The sequence below is a fragment of the Python bivittatus genome, unplaced genomic scaffold, assembly GCF_059951505.1.
Source record: "Python bivittatus isolate LINGU-HERP-01145 unplaced genomic scaffold, Pbiv_v1 ctg000020_np1212, whole genome shotgun sequence".
NCBI lineage: Eukaryota > Metazoa > Chordata > Lepidosauria > Squamata > Pythonidae > Python > Python bivittatus.
In genome coordinates, this window is record NW_028277030.1 from 81,695,934 (window position 1) to 81,717,053 (window position 21,120).

The following is a 21,120-nucleotide window of genomic DNA, read 5'->3' on the forward strand; positions in this document are numbered from 1 at the left end:
GATCTGCATGCATGCGATTTTGCACCCACAACCAAACACTTTTAATATAAGTTTGGTTTCCTCCACTCAGCTCTTAGAGGGTGACACCGCCTCCCTGAATCTGATGTCCTTACAGGGTCCCCTTTGTCTCCTAAGAAGCTCTTTATTTCATCTTATAATTTAATTACCTTATTTCCCCTCATTTAATTTTTCATGCTCTTTCCTACTTGTAAGTCCTGGGCACCCAGATTCTAGATTCAGGTTTTTTTGTTGCTTCTCATGGCTAATCCCCACTACTCTGCACCAACTTCACTAAGTTCCCCAACTTTACAGCAAGCCCCTGGGTTACATAAAAGTGGTTGCTGGATGTTTACTTAATGCTTCAGCTAAGCTAATATGTTCCTGATTACTGGCTTTTTGACTGAGATAATCATCCAGGTTTGGAGGGAAGCAGAACAGCAGCTAAAACCACGTTACAGATGTAGGACGTTGGGAAGCGAGAAACACGTCAGATGGACATGTTGCGGGCTAAAGGAGTGCATCCAGTGCCCTGCTTCTACTGTATCAGTAGATGAAGCTAATATTGTAAAGAAATCAAATGTATCTGTTGTCCTCTCATACAATCAAAATATAATACTATCCAATCAAAATGTTAATGCTGCCTTGGAATTTTACATTACTCAGAAGTGGGGCTTATCTTTACCACTAGTTCTCTGAAAAATTATACAGATAGTCCTCATTTAGTGACTGCCTTGGACAGTGACTGTCTGCAGTTACAATGGTGATGAAAAGGTAACTTTGCCACCAGTGCCCACATTTACGACCTTTGCAGCATCTCTTTCTCAGTTGCATGTTCACCATTACAGTTAGTATGTTTTGTCCTGTGCTTGACCCATTTTTTTCTCCCCCCCCCCCAGAGCAGAGTGATCACCTAAACAAGCTATCTCTTCCTGAACTGCTTTTCTCTGCAGCACAGTGCATCCCTAAAAATGCTAATAGCAAGTTAACAAGCTCAGCTCTGTAACCTTAATTAGTTGACTAGAATCCTCCTGCTTGCATGCTATCTTAGGCAGACAAGACCCTAATCAGTTTCACACTAAAGGCTTTTGTTTGCCTCCTAAGCTGCTGCTAGCCCCTAGCGCATTCCTTTTGATGTATAGTCTCCGTTGTGTGCTGCTTACTCTCTTGTAATCCCTTCCTCTCCAATGAATGTAAATACAAACATTAATTCTCTTCTTGCTAATTATCCCAGTGCGGGGTGAGCATTCCAAAGGGTGGGGGAGTGGGGAAAAAGGGATATAAGATTTGCCTTTTCACCTGGCTTCCTTGTGAGCTGAGGCTTCCCCACCATTTGGGCTCACCTGGCTGTTTGGAGTTGTACCTGTCTGACACTGTAAAGCAAAGGAAAGCTGAAGTAAAGTCGTAAGCACAGTTGCAGTCACCTGATCTTCACTTAGCAACCGCTTTGCTTAATGACTGAGTTGCTGGTCCCAATTGTGGTTGCTAAATGAAGACTAGCTATAATTCATTATTTCACCAGTATTAATCATCTTCCTCCAATAAATTATTTTCAGTAAACTATGTACTCATATTTTTTTTCCAGATATGCACTCGTTAAAGATTATTGCAGGTTGCTTTGGCAGGTTGGGAATCATTATGGCTTTTGAAATGGTCTGCTTTGTCAATTCGGAATTGTATCCAACATATCTCAGGTAGGTGTCGCTACAAGGAAGATGATTTTTCAAATGGAGTAATCTATATATTTGATTACTTAGTTATCACCAATTTTGGGGTGCTATCTCTCTGAATTAACATTGTTACAGTGGTAACAAAGTTAATTCAGGGAGATAGCACCTCAAAATAGAATTAGCTTGGCAATTCCAAAGTGGAGAAACTTTGGAGATAAGGCAGGGCAAGACCAAGGGCACCTCCTCCTTTTTCATGGGTAAATGCCAACTAAGGGAATCTTACCTCAATACAAGGGTTGAGAGGGTAGCATTCACCACACTTCAGGGAGGAACCTTGGCCTCACCAAAAGGGAGGAAAACAAGGGGATGTCTAGAAATAGTGGCAGTTTTGAACTGGGATGCTAAAGAAGGGACTCTAACAGCTTTTGGCTCTGTATGGAGAAGGGGTTCTGTGTGATGGCCTTGAGACCCAGAATCAGCATCAGCTGACTGTGCTGCCTTCTTCATGAATCCATTTCTTCCCTGCATTGTATTCATATTTGTAAGTAACCCAAGACATCAGGTCTGCAATTGTCCTGGGTGCTCCTATACAAAAGAAACAAAAATCTGCATTACACTAAAGCTGGAGAGGTCTAACATTTTTGCTTTCTCTCACAGCTGATTTTTAATGTCAATTCTTTCCATCCTGTTCAGGAAGAAATTAAGTTCTTATAAAAATAAATCAAGCAAGATTTTAACTTTTATGCACTAGCCAAACTTAATCAGTTACAGCTGTTTCCAGCATGGAGGTGTTCACTCAGAAATAGCTTGTCATAGCTTGTCACGTAGTTGTGGAAGACTTGATTTCAGCACTACAAACCAGCATTCAACTTCAGGCATTTAAGAGTTAAGCACCCAAAGTCTGAGATAAACAAATCTGTTAGTTTTTCTTTTTCCCACATTCAGATCCTTCATTCTAGAAAGAAAAAAATGAAAACATTGGTAAGGTCTTAATTTTTAAAAATGTGAAAAGTATTTCTCATGCCTCTTCATGGTAGACTTCTCATTATTCAGAGAATCAGGTGGTCTTAAGGTCAGAAGGCTGCAAATCACCCACAAATCTTTTGCTGGACATATGAATTCAGTGGGAGATCTTGTTAGATGAATTTCTCCTGAACATAAGCAGAGAGCTGCAAGAATGTGGACTAATTCAATAGCAGAACATTCCCTAAAAAGAATAAAATATGCTCTGTGCCCTCCCCTGTCCCTTTTATGTAGGACGTACATTACAGAGGAATCTGAAGGGCTCAGTGTCTTTCCAGACAAACAATTGTGCTACAACCACCCACCAAATTCATAGGCTTATCTCGGGCTCAGAGGTATTCCAGGGACTAAAAATGATACTGAAATTTGGTACTTTGCTTTCTAGTAAGACAATTTCTCGTTTATTCATTTATTTTATTAAGCTCTGTATATATATTGTATGGAAGTGTTTCAGTCTGATTTTCTCTTTCTTTCTTTCTTTCTTTCTTTCTTTCTTTCTTTCTTTCTTTCTTTCTTTCTTTCTTTTTCTTTCTTTCTTCTTCTTTCAGAAACCTTGGCATGATGGTATGTTCTTCCTTGTGCGATTTTGGGGGAATCATATCCCCATTTATCGTCTACAGATTGACAGAAGTCTGGCGTGAGCTACCTCTTGTAGTCTTCAGTAAGTCATACTCTATCTATGGCAGCTGCAGCTCATTAATGCTCAATCATGCACTTTTGTACTCATCCAGGGATTCAGTCCCACTGAACTTAAATGGAGTTAGGTCTATGTAGATCTGTATCCTAGAATAAATTGACAGGTGTGCTGCTTGTGAGACTGGAATTCCAAGGTTGGAAACATGAAAGAGGAAAATGTAGTCGGATTGCATGGCTTAGGGAACCGAAATGAAGCAGAAGACTGACTTACCAATTTCTGTCACTCCAATGATTTCTTCATAGCTAACATTGTCTTCAGGCAATCGGAACGATGTATCTTTGTGAAGATTATTTCAACTTCCCACTCTGGCCCACAGTTCTGGGTTTTCTTGATGCGCTCCTATCCAAGCGCTAATCAGTTCTGACCCTGCTATGACTTTTTCAGATCAGTGATGATTGGCAAACTGCTACCACCTATTTAGGCAATGTTTAAAGTTTTGTAAACTTTCAACAATTACAATCTATGAACATTTAAACTGAAAATAGCAGTGAAAATACATAACATATAAACCAGCTTTCTTAACCTGGGGTTCAAGGACCCCTTGGAAGTCTGTGAATAGATTTCAGGGGTCTCCGTGGATGTGAAAAAATCACAACTTTATTTTCACTAAGCCCCGCCTGAAATTTAGCTTATCTTGTTATTGATTTAATGGATTAATAAAGAACAGTTATTACTACATTACATATTTGTGATTTCAATGTTTTTATAACTGCATTTGAGCATAATACAATATATTTTATTTATTTATTATTTACAATGTATTTTGTTTTATATTGTAAACACACTTTTCTGAGATGGAGTCTGTAGGTTTCACCAGACTTTCAAGGAGGTCCATGGCATGAAAAGGTTAAGAACCCTGATATAAACACAGATAATTTTGATTCAGCACAAATAAAACAACAGAAATAAAATGACTGTGTGTCCATCTTGACAATATGCCATAGCTTGCTTTCTGATGTTGTTTTTTGTATGTTTTATTGGCAGCTGTTTTAGGGTTAATAGCTGCTGGATCAGTGCTGCTTCTGCCCGAGACCAAGGGAAGTACTTTGCCTGAGACCATTGATGACATAGAAAACTTCCACCATGCTGGATTAAACAGTCAATCTTGAAGCAAATTCAGATTTCAATATTTTTGAAATATGTATGCTCAGATGTGGTCCATAAGAAGTCCAGATCTAATTGCTAGCTAATGAAAATATTAAATTGTAAAAGTCTTTCATTGAGACAGGTATTTTATGCACACACACACACACACACACACACACACTACTCACTTGTTCCATGTGTGCCTGTGTTATACGGACAAGTACGGTCAATACAACATACACAGCACGTGAATGGTGAAAATAAGCAGAGGGTAGTGAAAATAATGCTTTTCACCTGATGTTTAAAGATTGTAATATGATTGGAAGTTCTAGGTCTGTTAAAACACTATCCCTTCTTCTTATTCTAGGGTCTTAGATTTAACTTTTGCCACTTCATTTTACTTTTTATGCATGTATGTATAAATCTTTTTTTGGGCTCTTTATAATGCCCAGAACCCATATAAACATCCTTTTGCTAGTAAAATAAATCAATACATAAATAAATTGAAATGTCTATGTCACCCTGTTGGTTACAGCAGAGTTGAGAAATAGGCAAAGGGGTTAAAATTGGTGCATACTGGCAAGAGTTTGCCAGGAGAAGTAAGGGAGTTAATATGGGTGCTTTGGTTCTGGTTGCACATGCCTACAATTGGAAGGAGTCAGAAGCAGAGGAATGATAACCCTTGGAGATGCTAAGATAAATAGAGATAAAGGGAAGCAATACAAGGCTTCTCATTAGATAGCTTGGAGTCAGGAAATCAACACGGTGGATGTCTAGAAGGACATGGGGAGAGAAAGAGACAAAATTCGGAAGGGTTAGGGAAAGTGCAAAGAGTTGTGGGTACACAAACAGACCCAGATTCACAAAAACGCATCAATGGTAGAAAAAGAAAGAAATAGGAAATTAGTTGAGGAAAAAGGAGGAAAGGTAACATAAACAGCTAAAGGGAATATGAGCTAAGTTTTAAGTTAGGGAAAAAAGACTCTGCATGAGTAGATAAGAGTTAAAGGAGAGAGGGGGCAAGACTTTTCTCCCTGTATTTTTTGTGTAGCAAGGATTCCACTCATCCAACCTACAAGAGGAGAGGGGAGAGGGGTGCCAAGATTCAGAAAGACAGTCTCAGCTTGGCCAATGCAGATAGACAGAGGCAGTTGACTGTTTCGTTGTTGGGGAAACTGCACAGTGGATCAGCTGTGGGAGGATAGAAGCTTGTAGGTCCAAGAAGAGGAAAAGCAGACTGGATTCAGATGGGCCAGGTGGGAAGAGATCTGGCCCAGAAGGAGGGATTAAGCAGCCCAGAAGAGATGGGGAGAACTGCTCCATGACGTTTGTGCAGAGATAACTCTTGCTTTGGGCATTTTATGAGGGAGGAGGGAGAATTAGATTGTTTAAATATGCACTGTGCCTTGGACAAATGCTGCATGTTAAAGGAAACTGCTCAGTGTATGTACTGTACGTATGTAAGAACTACTAGCTCTGAACAAGCTCCTCTGTGGGACATATGGAAAATCACCCACTGAGTTCAGTAGCTTATTATTTATTTAAAATTAGTCCTGTGCCTGTATGATACTGTCTGCATGTCTGTATCCTTATTGCTTTTCTAATGCCAGTAGTAAAGTTGTTCTTATCTATTCAAGAGGCTGGATATTTTTTTCGTATTGGATGGCCCAAGAGGGAGAGGGGAAATCTCTTAAAATCTCCTTACTGGTAGAAGATTCAGCAGCAGGTTTTGATTAGGGGGAACTGCATCGGAGCTAGTAGGTTCCCTGCTCTGAGATTGCATGGGGAATCACCTTCTTGGATTCAGGACCTGCTATTGTGGTGAACAGGAACTAGACCTACTTCATGAACTCAGAAATCCGGTTTTAACAATCTTTATTTATCCCCTCAATACGTTTGAGTTCTGGACTCCATATTCACTTCCCCCCTTTCACGGGACCATTCATCTTCTCTTTGGTCCTTTCTGGTGATCCGGAAAATTTTATGAATTTCAAATGGCAGTCTTCACTTTTAATTTGAGGTGACCAAGAGATTTCTGCCTTTTTTTTAACATTCATTCTCTGCCCCTGCAGTTGCCTACTTCCAAGCTTAGAATAAGAGCCCTCGAGCAAAGCGCTGTTCTCAGGAGTATTTGGGAAAGGGAGAACAGGTTTTTGGCCCTGTTCACTATAAACTACTCTTTCCACACATATAAACATACCTATGTGTATAGATATTCTCAGTAGGAGAATGCAATTGGATGCCTATCGGTGCATATTCGCCAGCATCTCATTAATGCAATACTTCTATCCTAGTGCCCAATTTTACTAAGAGAAAATAAATCCCCAAATCACCCCCAGAACCGGGAGGGGGGAAGAATGGAAGACCGTGCATGTACAAGTACATGTAGGCAGGCTGTGTATGTGCCTGTGAATATGAAATTAGGCTCTATGCAAAATGTGGTGTGTGTACATTTTTGCATAGTCTTCAGGATTCTCAGTTTTGTCTAGGTTGCACCCAAAGTTAGGAAGAGAAGAATCAATACATTTTCTAAAGCAGAGGTTCCTGAGACCTGCACTTAACACTTGGGGAAGGAAAATTAAGGGCCATAGTAGGTTGGACAGTGAGGCAAATTGGTCAAAGCCACTTTATTTACATGAGTAGGGATAGGCCTTCTGCTATTTTTCTAAGTTTTTTTTTTCTTGTTTTCTTTTTGAAACAATGCGAAGCATATTTTAGAATTTATGCTACATTGTCACCTCTGCCTCAGAAGTGGCTGGAAACTAAACTGTCAGTTTTTCCAGTCATGATTAGAAAGAACTCTGGGTTAAAAAACTGGTTGTCCACCTTGTTCACAGGATGCACAAGTTGAGGACCCGAGGGCCTAGATGGCTCCTGAAATCTTGAGTATGGCCCTTCTCTGGAGGCTTCCAACAGCTATTATCAAATTGCATTGTTTAATGGGACAGGAGGATCACATGATTAACTACAGGTAGTCCTCGTTTAGCAACTGCCTTGTTTAGCAAAAGTTTGCTGTTATGACGGTGATGAAAAAGTAACTTTATGATTGGTCCTCCCATTTATGACCTTCACGGGTCCGTAAAGCAAAAGAAAGCTGAAGTAAGATCATAAGCACAGTCATGGTTTCACTTAGTGACCACTTCACTTAATGACCAAGATGCCAGTCCCAATTGTGGTCGCTGAACAAGGACTACCTATTATACCAGCAGAATAAAATGAAACTCTGGTAGGGTTTTTGAGCCTATGCACTATTTGGAGTATGTGCCCAGCACATCTCTCCTAAGTGAGGACTCTGGCCCAGAATGCTAATTCCTTCTGAAAAGTTCTTATAAAAATCTGTATATTAGGAACACTGTTAACAGCACTGTGTATTAGAAGAAATGTTCATGAAAATGCATGTACAGTTTTGTGTGGAAAACAGGAAACTTCACAGTTGATAAATGAAACAGAATGAAAGTTAAGGAAAAATAAGGTACAGGGTAAAATCAAGCTTTCTGACAATGTCAATTTCTCTATCATAATTTACATTATGTTACACAAAAGTACCTCCCATTTATCTGAATGAGGTGTATCTTCATGTATGGATCCTTAAGACTGCAGTTTCATCAACAAAGTCATATGGATTATTAGACTCAATGGGGCTTATATATGAAGGCCATAATTTGCATGCTGCATTTTAGGCTATGAGGAGGCACTGTCTACAGCATGTCTTCCTCCAATCTGAGAAACTCACTACATCTTACAGAATTTCCAGGTAGATTACATAGCTGGAGGGGACCACCCTGGGGAAGACTTTAAAATGTTCACCAGGACCACAGAATTCTCTGGAACATGTCACAGTCATGACTGGAAACAAGCAGAGAATACTGAAAGTTCAAAGAATTCAGAGCCCTCATGAAGGGTTATGCTTGTATCCACCCTTTTGGTTTTCACTCCTTATGCACTCCGTGTGCTTCAATGAGAAACTGTGGGGAACACAGCTGTCTTCAGTAAGTTGTCACATCTGAGTTTTGCACATGAAGATAAATAATTTTTTCTTTGGGCCTTCCTGGTCTATGGAAAGAAACCAAGAGATGAATGTGAACAAATAAAACAAATCAAACTAATGACCACAGCCATTTCATCCAAATTCTTAAGTATATTATCATGACCTATTTGGCTAACTGACTCATGAAAGAAAAAGTATTAGGGCTGTGCATTTGTTGAAAATGATTTGGGAGAAATACTTTAGACCCTGCATGACTTGCATGACCCCAGCCTTTTTCAGGCTTTCACACCAATGACTGCAAAAGGAGGACTATTTTAAATTTATCAAGCTGTCCCAGATAGCCAGATCATAGAACACTGCAGAAAATATGAATTGGTTTGTGGCTTCTCAACCATTGCTGCTATAAGCTGTCAAAAGGCAGTTCTAGACCTCAGACTCAGGAAGAGTGGGGCCTGATAGGGCAACTGCCACAAGGAAGCTGCCTGAGAGTTCCCTGTGCTGTTTCAGTTTGGTGTGGATGTCTTAGGGTGCTGAAGAAAATACTGTTATGGACATGCAATATTATCTGCTAGGCCAGTCAGGCAGTATGAAGGCTCTAGAATGGCTCAGGGGCCTGGATGAGGGACAATCAGTGCAGTTCTTTCTATGCAAGGCTGAAATTTTTTCAGAGGTGGGAGAAAGATGCTCTTTGAAGCATAAAGCTCCATCTTGGAGTGTAGATTTTTAAGTTTTGAGGAGAACTGTGCTGTTCACAGTTATTTTGGGAAATGGTTGGCAGAGGTTTCCCTGATTAATGGAAGCTCTTTGCAGTCTGGCCCCCTCTGGGGAGGAAATGGTCCAGGAAATGGTTATAAAATGATTAGAACATCCTAGGAAGATGGCCAGTTTTCTAAGAACAGCCAAACCACTGGTTCAGCTGAAAAAAAAAAGGAGGAAAACATCTCAACCATCTATGTTTACAGACAAGATGCCCCACAGTTCATAAACTCTATCTCCTGAGACACTGTTTTTCAGGAGGTTAGGGGAGTTGGGTGGAGAGGAATGCACTCTTGTTTTCTAATTCTGAAGAGAAAATATTCGATGGTGCCTCTTTATTTAAGAAACGTCCTGAGACCATACCTGTGCAGATTTTCAGCATCGTCAATAGTCTCAGGTAAAGGTTTCCCTTTGGTTTCAGGTAAGAGCAGAACCAAACCACCACTCACAAGGCCGATGGCAGCTTCAGGCAGAGAGAAGAAACAAAAGGAACCATATGAATCCTGCTATGGAGGATACCAATCATGCTTTTTCAGCCATTTGTGAAGTAAGTAAAAAACGCATGCCTGAAATGCATTAAAGTAAATGCATGTTTTATTTTTTTTTCCTCCACCAAGCCTTTAGGAGTACTAAAATAAGAATAAAAATAAGAATATAGACCAACCATATCCTTTAAATACCACTACAAAATTATATGAAGGAAAGAATCTCCAGACAAGTGAAAAAAAGCAGGAGCATAGATAGTCTGGTATCCACAATCTGGTTTTTTGGCACTGAAAAATCTTAAAAGGCAGCTTTCTTTTTAAATTGAGCCTACAGGGAGCTCCAGGTTTGGCCTCTCTCCCTCTGGGCATCTCTCAAACAATGATACCAAGAGCTTTTTAAGATTAGCCAAGGGCTGCCCTGCTCATTTTCCAGATTGTCTGATCACAAAGGTCACACAAGGACACGGGAGAAATTGGTTTTAAATCTTGACTTTTGTGGCTTGTCACCCTGCCAGAATTCAGGACTGTGGGGTGCTAGGTCACTCCTACCCGATCCCTTGCCTTTTCTTGTAATTCCTACCAGTGCAGTTCTGCCTCTCTAACGCCATCTTTCCTCTGCTTGGCACTGTTTGCCTTTTTGCTGATGAAGAGGAACAAGTCCTCTTTGCAGCCAAGAGTAACATTATGTGAATCATTGATTAAACTGAATTGCTTAATAGAACAAGTTACAAATTCCATCACTTACCCTTACCCTGACCCTGAGATTTAGAGATTTTCTTTTCAAGAGCTTGACCAGAGGTCATTCAGGCTGTACTGTTCTGCCAAGATACTTCTGAGATACTGGAGGAAATCTGAGACTTGCTATCACAGAAGCAAAAATGGTGCCCTTATCCTCAACCATTCAAAAGAACAAAAGATCATTCTTACCGAAGACAACAAGTGGAAGTTCATGCCAAATATTTGCCAGTCTATAGACAATGAATGGAGTTATGATCCCCCCAATATCACTCATGGAAGAGCAGACAAGAACCCCCAGATTCCTTTAAAAAAGCACACACAGAGAGAAAACAACCCTCATCTTTATCAGTACAAAGGAACCTGAAACAATATGACGGGTGTATTTTTTAAAAAAATGATCCTGTTAAATGGTCAGCCATGTTTCCCAGGCCAGTTCCTTCCTTTTGCCTGGAGAACCAATCAGGTTTTCTTTTGGGTGGCTCCATTTCCCTTAGCTTGTGAAACCAAAAGGATTTAGAAAAACGTTCACAATATGACCTGATGGAAATGCACATGCAGCAGAAGCAGGATTTGAACATCAAAGACTACTTGAGCAAGAAAGGCAGCCCAGCCCAACCCAGGATAGTGGAAGAGGATTCACTCACCTGAGGAATGTTGGGTATAATTCTGCATTGACTAAGCAAATCATTTCATAGCACATTGTAATACCCAGCCTGCCCAAGCAAGCTGCAGTCATTTTCAGCCAATAGAGATCTGAAAAGATATTGAATGATATTCTCAGTTTAATGCTGGTTTTTAACTTCTTTGGTTTTTTGGTTTTTTTGTTTGCTTTTTGCTTTTATTTTATGAGTGGGGGATACAAAGGTGGCACGGGAAGTCATACCTAATTAGGAATTCTACTTTATTGGATAAGTGATGCTACTCATACAGCATCTGATATTTATCAGGGAATAAGGGATTAAGGCATGATAGATAGATTTAAAACCTCCAAACTGCATAGAAATAAGATACTGCATAGATTTGGGGTGGTCTAGATGACCCAAGTGGCTGCTGTTTTCTTTGTATTTCTTTAAAAATTATATGTAATAAAATACTTATATAATGAATATTTATATATTATATAAAAACTTAGAGAATAAAAGCTTACGATACTTTATGTATTCAATGGCGTCTATTTGTCCTGTTAGATCTGGCAGGAGAAGTATGCTCCAGGTCCCATCTGTTGTTGTTGGGACCCAGGAGGAGAGCCTTTTCTGCCGTGGTGCCTGCCCTCTGGAACATCATCCCCAAAATCTGGCTTTGTCATCAAGCCTGGGGCCCTGATAACATGGGTGAGCCCATGTCATGGCTTGTTTGAGTGTTTTGAGTCTTCTCGGCTCCTATTTTTGTGACATTTTTGTTAATGTTTACTCTGTTTTTTTTTACTGTTTTTATTCTGTTTTAACTGTGAGCTGCCCAGAGTAATGTATATGAGATGGGTGGCCTATAAATTTACTAAAGAAATAAAAAAATCCAGAGCATGCATAGCATTTATACATATGTCCATGCTTCAGAAGTCAACTTTATCCAATAGACATTGTACAAAGTACATGCAGGGGTGGGGGTGGGGCATCAATTTTTTATTTGTATGGCACAAATAGATGGATTTTACTGTTTATGTCAGAATGAAGGAAGGGTGGGCAAAGAAAATCTGCTTAGCCCTTTCCTTACTGGACCACTTTATTTTCCAAATTGTCTCCTAATTCTATCTCCCCCTGTTCATGAGAGGGAGGGGAATGATACAAGCTCTATACGTTATTTTCTGGCAGAAAAACGTGCAAAGAATAGCATTGGATTAGGGGAGAAACCTGACATACTGGACTTCTTCAATACATTTCAATTAGGAGTGGGCAATTTAAGCGCATCCTGGTGCTTAATGGCTTGGACTGCTTCTCCCTTCGTTCCTCACCACTAGCCGTGCTGGCTGGCCTCATGGATGTCAGAGCTCAACCCAACTGCACGGCCACAGTTGCTCACCCCTGGGTCAGAGAGAAAGGGGTACATACAACATCTCACTATGTCATTCACCTTCGGGAACTAAGGCAGTAACGAGGCAGGCGATTCCTGTCATAAAATTTGCCACAGCCCAGGGAAAGCGGCGGCCTATGCGGTCCACCGTGAGTATCAGTATGAGGGCGGCAGGGAATTCCACAAGAGCAGAGTAAAAAAAGTCCAGATAAATGTTGTCTCCACCAATCCCTAGATGCATGATGAGGCCCTGATACACTGCAGCACTGGTAAACCTAGACAAAGAAGTAGAAGCTAGATGAAGCCATTTTTTTCTGCAGAGCATTCTTCGCCCAGAAGGCCCTGTATTGCTTCAGGCCATTTTCCAAAGCTGGAAGACAGTTTAAAATTAAACATGAGTGTGGCTAGAGCCTAAGAGCTTAGAGGATTGATGCATATAAAGCACACTTGGGCTACCCATTGACAGTAATGCCCAGACACATTGCGTTATAAAAGCAGGCCTGGTTCACACCTGTTTCGTCACACTGTGGTTTGTTTCATTTTAGCTTAGCGTGTTGTTGGGTGAGCCTAACCACTGTGATTTGTAAAGCACAATTTTATGGCCTAGGATGTTAAATTTGGCTAACTGAGATGAACCACTGAAATGCGGCTAATCAAACAATGGCTTATCACAATGTGTAAATTCCAGTTCAAGCAATTAAAGAACTTGGCTAAGTATAAAGATTCCTCTCAAAAGTTGCAGGTGTGAGAGAAAATGGATTGTTTCCATGAAGACAGGGTTGAGCCAAGACATTCTGCTCAAGTGACAGACAAGGCTAGTCTTTTCCCTTCCACAGGCAAAAGCTAGATAGCTAGCAGTTTAATTAAAAGAAAAAACACTGACAATGCTGACCCAACAGGCTTGATTCCAATGGCACACTGCTGTCTCTTCTGTTCTTTTTCTTCTTCTCTTCTTGATGCCATTCTTATTAACTATTTCTGCGGGCCTCTCTCTGAGTTGGCCCGATGGTAAAGCTGGACCTACATGGAGATGTCTTTGGACCTTTTTTAAAAATAAACTTTTCTTACCAAGTGTACATTAAGATTAATGTATGTTTCCTTATCTGTGGCGTTCTCACCAGGTCCAAAAAGGAAGGGGTAGGCTTATCACTTCTTTCTTCTTCAGGCTGAAGTTTCTAGGATAAACAAAACATTTTTCAGTGTTGAGGATGATTGAAATCATGGTATAGGGATTCTGGTGGGAGGACTTAGCTTTTCAATTTTTTAAATAAAAAATATATGGAATTTCAAATTTGTCAGTCCTGCGGAAGCACAGTAGGCAGCTATCAAAAAGGAAATATGTTCCTACTTTGTAACACAAATGTTAGTCTGCTGTCCATGTTTATTTCAGGACTGAGAGAAAGCATGGTGGAGTGGATTCAGAAGTGCCAATAAAAGAGGTGACTTTCCCATCCTGTCCTCCTCTCAACAGCCTAATCTGTCCAAAAATGCCTTTCCCACCAGCTGTTGAACCCTCCTGAATGGAGTTGTGTTGCCTAGATATTAGTAGGAATGGAATCTCTGGAAATCAGAGACATCTTCTACACCTAGGGAGGAAAATCATCTTCCACCAGCCTCCTTCTACAGTCACTTCTCTATACACAATCCTTATTTAACAAGGATTTCCTTTTTTCTTCCAGAGAGTTCATGGTAATGTCCACCTGGAAGCAACTCGGCTGGGGTAACCTTTGCTTTGCTAACGTGTTAAGCTTCTTGTTTATTTACTATTATATTTATACCACATTCTTCATTTAAGAAGCTCAAAATAACATAAAGCTATATGCTCATAAGCCACAGTCGGCTGAACTGAGGCAATAAGTCTGCAAAGTGTGCTTTGAAAATTACAAGTTCTGCCATGCTTCCAGAATCCTGGCTTGCCAAATGGGGTGCTAAATCCAGATTTCAGAATATTATCTGCATAGCATACCCACACCAGGGGTAGGTTTGCAGGGAAATAGGTCTGATTACCTCCATGGATGGCGGCAGCTTCTTTTGGTTCCCCTTTGCAATACGTTTAATAATTTTCAGGGCTTTGTCATCTTCCTGCTGGGCTATCAACCATCTTGGGGATTCTGGAAGACACCTATAAAGCAATGTATCTATGTAACATTGATGGTAACAGAAAGTCAGGATGACATAGGGCTTGTCTTGAGCTGGCTGAGACATTATTTTGGAAACAAGATTCAGCTTCCCTATGGCAAGTATGCGGGAGCCAGTCCAAGTTCCCTTTTGCATGGCAACTTGATGAAACTCATGATGGTAAAGAATATATGTAGTTCAGGGTTGGAGTGTCAGGAGTTGTCTGCGTTTGACCCACCTAGGTCATATCTCAGTACTATGATCTTGGAGGAGTGAGATTTTTTGGTAAGCTGGGGAATATATAGTTGTCTGTCATACCAGTGTTGTATATGATTGGATGGGCTGTGCTGTTGAGTGTTGCTGTTTTCCATGTGATTGACATATTTAATTCTTGTAATGCCAATGCAGTATCATCTGTTGCTTATCTGGGTGTTGTTTAATAGTTGCGTGAGATGGGACTACAATGGATGGCACCACATCATTATAACAAAAATGGCATGACAATCACATAGAAAACAAAATGCAGCAGCACAGATGATCTAATCCCAATTTCCACAATAAGCAACAAAGCTCTTTTCCCCAAGTTCACAGCACTGAAGATGTTGCCTAGGTGGAACATGAAACTTCCACAAAAGAAGAACCAAACTCGGATAACCCTTACAACACAACAGTTCCTTTCTCAGATATTAACATGGATTAATATTGTCCAATCTTCAATGACCTTTCATAATTAAAGTACAATATACTAACTTGGAAATAATTGACAAAATATACTTTGGAGTGCACAGAACCGTGAATATAGCACCTATCTGTCACACTTTAAAGCAGCATGACTTTTCCCAGGATCAGGCAGCTGCCCTCTGTAGCTATCAAGTGACTGCAAGAAAAGACACAGCTGTTTAAAGGCATATGCTGAAAGTTCCAAAATTCTGAATCCAAAGATTACACATCCCTAATATTAACATCTTGGGATATTAAATATGAGTAGTACAGCCAAAGCAAAGCTGGCTACCGGTGCATTTTTTTTCTGGAAAAATAAAACATCTAGTTAGGCCCCAATCTAAGAACCCCAAAAGGCTCTTCCTGGTAACGATATTTTATTTGTATTCTTGTGTTTCTTCTGTTTTGATTACAGTGGCAGTCTTACTTACCAGTAATAGAGTAAGAAGAAGAAATTTGGCAATGTGACAGCAAGTTGAAGCCATCTCCAGTGGGGAATTCCATAAGCAACAGCAGCAAGGACAAGGAGTCCAACACTGAAGGCCACTTGATAAACTATACCAACCGTTCTTCGATAGTTCAGGCCAACAAACTCTGCAACTTTGAAAGGGGAGAAGAAATTAAATAAACAGTAACCAAATTATCATCATCATCATCATCATCATCACCACCATCATTACCTGAAGGGAGCTAAATTTTAGTCTTCTACATGTACTACTCAATTAGGAAAGTTTCCATTTTTTTTTAAATGTGAGAGATACTATTCATCATTCAAAATTAAACTTCTACGAAACAGTGAAGTATATCTTTCTATGACACCATCAAAAGTATTCAGTATATTCCTAGACTTTTATGAACCTTCCCAACTCAGATAGATTAAAATTGCCCTAAACTTGCCATCCCATCAAGGCTGTCCACAAGGGAATTAAAATATTCAAGATGGTGGCCACAGTCATGTGATCTGAGCCCCATCCCTTTTTAATGTATGTCATGACGGATCGCGTGGCTCAGATTGCACGGCTGTGGCCACCACCATGAATGTTTTGACCCTCTCTGCAAATATTCTTACGTCTCATGTATACTTTATTGATTGTGCCAAGCATCCTTTATGAACACAGTGAATAAGCTGCTTTCCATATTAGCAAAGATGACTATTGGTACATTCTGAAGTAACAAAAAAAGTTATAAGGCAACTTTTATCTGAATAAATGAAAAGTCACCCAGTGTTGTTAGACGGAAATATTAATATTTTATTTTAATTGACTATTTCTGTAGAAGAGTAGGGTCAGAATCATGCTTAAAGGTACAGTAGTTTACTGCGCGGTATTAACTGAACATTTAAACTATAAACAGTCTTACTCAGGATATATCCTGTTAACCAGCCTCCTTTGCTGACCAATCCTTGTATCAAGCGAAAAACCACTACCCATGTGTAGCTAGGGACAACGGCCACAAGAACACCGGAGATGGAATTTATTAGGATGGTAATTAATAAGCACCGTTTTCGGCCATACCTAGAGTGAAAAAATATCCCAAGCATTATTATACACTTAAAAGTCAGGAGGGAGTTGCACAGTTTTAATGTTATGAAGACATTGAATTATTTGCCAGTTAAACCCCAGACAAATTTCTCTTAACTCATTCATCAATGTAGAGTAGTCCTCTTGATCCAGAGTGCTCTGAGGTGGAAGCATGTTGAAAAGCTTGGGAGAGAAAATGCCAAGCATTTTCAGACCTGAGGTGGTGCAATACAGTATGTTATTGCGTGTCTCTTCTTAAGGTCTGTTCATAGGACCTGCAAAAACCTGCACAGGTTGTTCAGCTCCAAAACCTTACAAAAGTTGCTTAATTCAGAGGACAGGGTTTAACTGTATTTCTTCCTTTTGCTGTGCTAATATAATTTCATATTTTTATTGTTTACCGTAGACTTTTAAATGTATTACTGTGTGATTGTTATAGTATTGTTGCTAACCTCCAGGTGCCCTTGGAGATTATGGTGGCACACAAATAAAATCTTTTGTGTGTGTGTGTGCCTTTGAGTCAGTGTTGACTCCTGGCGACTGCCTGGACAAGTCCCTGCAGTTTTCTTGGCCAAGGTTTCAGAAGTGGTTTGCCCTTGCCTCCTCCTGCTGAGAGAGAGTGACTGGCCCAGGGCCACCCAACTGGCTTTGTGCCTGAGGTGGGACTCGAACTCACAGCCTCCCGGTTTCTAGCTTGATGCCTTAACCCAGTGTTGTCCAAACTTGGCCACTTTAAGATGAGGGCACTGCCTTAACCACTACACCAAACTGGCTAAATAAAATTTATTAGCCAAATTGGCTAATAAAGTCTAATTGGTCATAAACCAGGGAAGGATGCCACAGGAAACAATACTTCAGACCACTTTATTTCCTGCTGGCTGAATGGATTTTCCCTTCGCGAAGTAATATTCAGGTTGCATAGAACCTCATTTGACCAAATGAAAGGGCAGCAAAGGCCCAACTGTGAGAGCAAATATTCTCACCTTCTGAATACATAATATAACGTTCAGTTCCAAGTGTTAATTTTCTAACAGAAGGCAACTCCATTCTAAAGAGTGGAGTCTCTGCAGCTCCCTCTTTTCTTCATAATAGAGAAACAGTAAACACTGCAACTGAACATGGAAAATCTCACCCACCTGTCTGCCAGGTATCCGATGCTTATGCAACCAAGAAAAAAGCCCACATTCACACATGACTGAAATAGATCCAGTTTCCAGGCATCTTTGCACACCAGGTTAAACTGAAAAGATGAAGCATCCATGTTAGAGAAAGTACGTCAAAATTTATCCCAATATTTCTATTATTTTACCCAAAGGCAATAATGTATCTAATATATTGTTAAGATATAATAGCCATATACCTTTCCTTTTTCCCTGTTGGGTTCAGAAAGAGGTCAAGATATTGTTTCTTCACGATTCAATTAAAAATCTGCCCCACCTTTTTTGCTGAAAATAGCATTGAGTGTTTAACAATAAAATATAGACATTAAAATTGAGACATTAAATCTCAGCAATTAAAAATACATCAGCATGCCCAAGTTACCCTGTTATTATCAGTGAGTCATCCTCTAAACATGACAAAATCTGGAACTCTGTCATGTAATTCCAAATTATTTCAAGGTGGTTGTGCAGGATTATTATTTCATGTCTCATTCTTTGATGTTTGTCCTCTCTGAATAAATTTAAACAATATAATCCACATTTTCTATTTGAAGTTGAAGGCTTTTAAAAAATACCTATTTAGAACATTTATACAGGGTGCACAAAAAAATCAGGCCCCATAGGCCAATCACAATATGTTTTATTAATTAATAATTTTTTCACAGAAAATGTTACCATACTTAGGAATGTCCAAAGGTCGTTTGCCAAGCAAGTAAGGAAGTACTTAGAAGAAAATGGCAACCAATTCAAACACTTAATGTAATTTATATAAAAAATTATAAAATATAATAAAAATTATATCAAAGTGGCTTAGCAGAGGTTTAGCTCTTTATATTAACTTTATCGCCTAGCAAGCAATTTATGATTATTGCAGGGATCTTACCTCACTCACAATGGATGAACCTTGGAAATCATAAAGCCAACCATCTTGGCATGCAACAACAGGAATGTTGCTGAGGTTGCTGTGAGCAGTGAAAAAATTAATTGGATTTGTGCAGTTGAGCCCAGATATATTCCAGTCCACATTGTATCTCTGGCACTGACTAATGAAAGCATCTCCATAGGGTTCTTTCTTTGGAAGGGTATAATTCAGCTCCTCTTCAAGGCTCCAGCCACATCTGGCTCTTAATTCAGGGAGCCCAGGAGCCCGGCAACGGTGCTCAGGAGTAAAACCTAAGAAAACGATACCAACATAGATGGGTGTGAAGGCAGCAGAGAGCAAACACAGGATAAAAAATGCCCTTTTCTGGTACAAGTCAAACTCTCCAATGTGCTCTAGAATATCATCTAAGGTTGGCATTCTTGCTCTGGGAGCAGGTTACTAAAAGTGACAGCCTCACATGCACCTCTCAACATTTTGTTGGCAGCAAAATTGCTTAAATTAACAAGGTGTGATTGGACCAAAAGTCACAGGGAAGCCATTAATTCACTTCGTAAATTGACAAACCATGCATTGCAGACTTCGTTTCTAATCTGCTATTTCACATCACACTTGAAGTCTCACGCCCCACACAATCTTACTGTTAAATTTAGCACTCCAATATTAACTGTCTGATCTAGCCTTTCCTCCAAGCATCAGCATATGTAGGACAAAGATCTGCAGGAATGAAACAGACATCTGCGGGAGGGATTACAGAAGATGTGCAAGACGAGGCTGAATTTTACTAAGATGCTTTTCCTAAATAGTTAGTCAAATTCTATAGCCCATGATATAACCTAAACCACAATTCTATAATATACTTTTTTCTTTTTTTAAATATAACCAACATTACTTTTTCTGCAAGTGGTAGTCACAGTTTTTAGTCAGCATGCATGACCATTCAGGGACTATAGCTCAGAGGTAGGACACCCTCAGGTTTGTATAAAAAATACTCCAGTTCTGGTATGACTAAAAAACAGAGTCATCCACAAAAGGGGGGGAGGGGAAGAGAGAGGAACAAATTTTACCTGACAAGATTGAGACTGATCTGAAAGTCATTTCAACGAGATGGGTGGTGACAAGTTTGATAAATAAAAAAAATAAATAAAAAGTGGATTTAAAAATGACAGCCTACAAGAATGACATGGAAAAAGATGTGACACTGGACATACAAAAGTAACCAGCTTAATAATTAAAAGGGATATACAAATAACAAACTAAGAGAGTGACCTAGATAATTTTCCTATACTGGATTTACAAAAGAGGCTTGAAGAATTTTGTGAGATGGAACAAAGAAAAAATGAAAAGAAATCAAGTTCTAGGACATTATTTGAGGGGACTAAAGATCAAGACTATTAAAAGTAAATGGAAGGAATATAAAGTTAGTTTATTTGATCAAGGTTAAAATAGAAATGTTGTTATCTGTGGTAACCCGTAATGGTCGTTTGCTGACATCAGGACCGAAATGATGAGGCTTCAAGGATTTCTTTATAGATTAGAGATGGGATATGAAAAGAAAAGATCATTTGTTGTATTTTAAGAGAAGATGGTAAGTTACTAAAATTGTTTATACTTGTAATGAGGGGAGTCATTTCTTTATATATTTCTTTTCTTTTTCTTTATTATATTCTTATTTTTCCTTTCCTTTCTATTTTCTTTCTATTTTTTCTTTTCTGCACTTTCTATTTTTTTCTTTTTATTCTTGTTATAGTTTGAATTAGCTTTTATTGTTGCAACTGTAATTTTTAATAAAATTACTATATATATAAAAAAGGGAAATATGACCACTAGGACAGTAAAGAACAATGTGAGAGCCAGTTTGGTATAAAGACACCAGCCTAGAAACTGGAAGACTGGGAGTTCTAGTCCTACCTTGGGCACAAAGCCAGCTGGGTGACCTTGGGCCAGACTCTCTCAGCCCTAGGAAGGAGGCAAGGGCAAACAACTTCTGAAATCTTGTCAAGAAAACTGCAGATTGTCCACACAATCTCCAGGAGTCAACAGTTACTCGAAGGCACATTAAAAAAAAAAAAAAAAGAACACTGTGTCTCTTGAACATGGGACTAGATTGTCTAATGAGTACTTACAGTAATATTGCCCTTATATTGAGTGACTACCTCATATACCTTCAGGACAGGAGGGTATCCAAGATTAGGCTGTGTGGGAAGTACACTGTTTTCCAACATTCCCCCTTTCTTGCCCCTCATCATGGCCCCTTCCATGAAAGTTTTATCTC

At 39.5% G+C, this 21,120-nt stretch overlaps 2 protein-coding genes across 2 annotated transcripts in view; one reads left to right on the forward strand and one right to left on the reverse strand.

Annotated features, from left to right (window-relative positions):
• The window catches only part of LOC103048709 (solute carrier family 22 member 2-like), a 27,738-nt gene extending 21,929 nt beyond the window's left edge, over positions 1–5,809 (forward strand). The window contains exons 8-10 of the mRNA XM_007435092.3: positions 1,583–1,691; positions 3,239–3,351; positions 4,372–5,809. Of these exons, the coding sequence (XP_007435154.1) occupies positions 1,583–1,691; positions 3,239–3,351; positions 4,372–4,496 (347 nt within the window). The 3' untranslated portion in view covers positions 4,497–5,809. The remainder of the gene's footprint in view (positions 1–1,582; positions 1,692–3,238; positions 3,352–4,371) is intronic.
• Positions 5,743–19,265, reverse strand: LOC103048478 (solute carrier family 22 member 2). Its single transcript, XM_007435091.3, has 11 exons — positions 18,849–19,265; positions 17,942–18,045; positions 16,645–16,799; positions 15,717–15,885; positions 14,455–14,569; positions 13,516–13,622; positions 12,508–12,722; positions 11,085–11,193; positions 10,630–10,742; positions 9,581–9,680; positions 5,743–8,526 (listed from the first exon to the last, which is right to left on the reverse strand). The coding sequence occupies exons 1-11, from the start codon at positions 19,263–19,265 to the stop codon at positions 8,460–8,462; spliced, it is 1,671 nt and encodes a 556-aa protein (XP_007435153.1). The 3' UTR covers positions 5,743–8,459.
• Between the last annotated feature and the right edge of the window lie 1,855 nt (positions 19,266–21,120).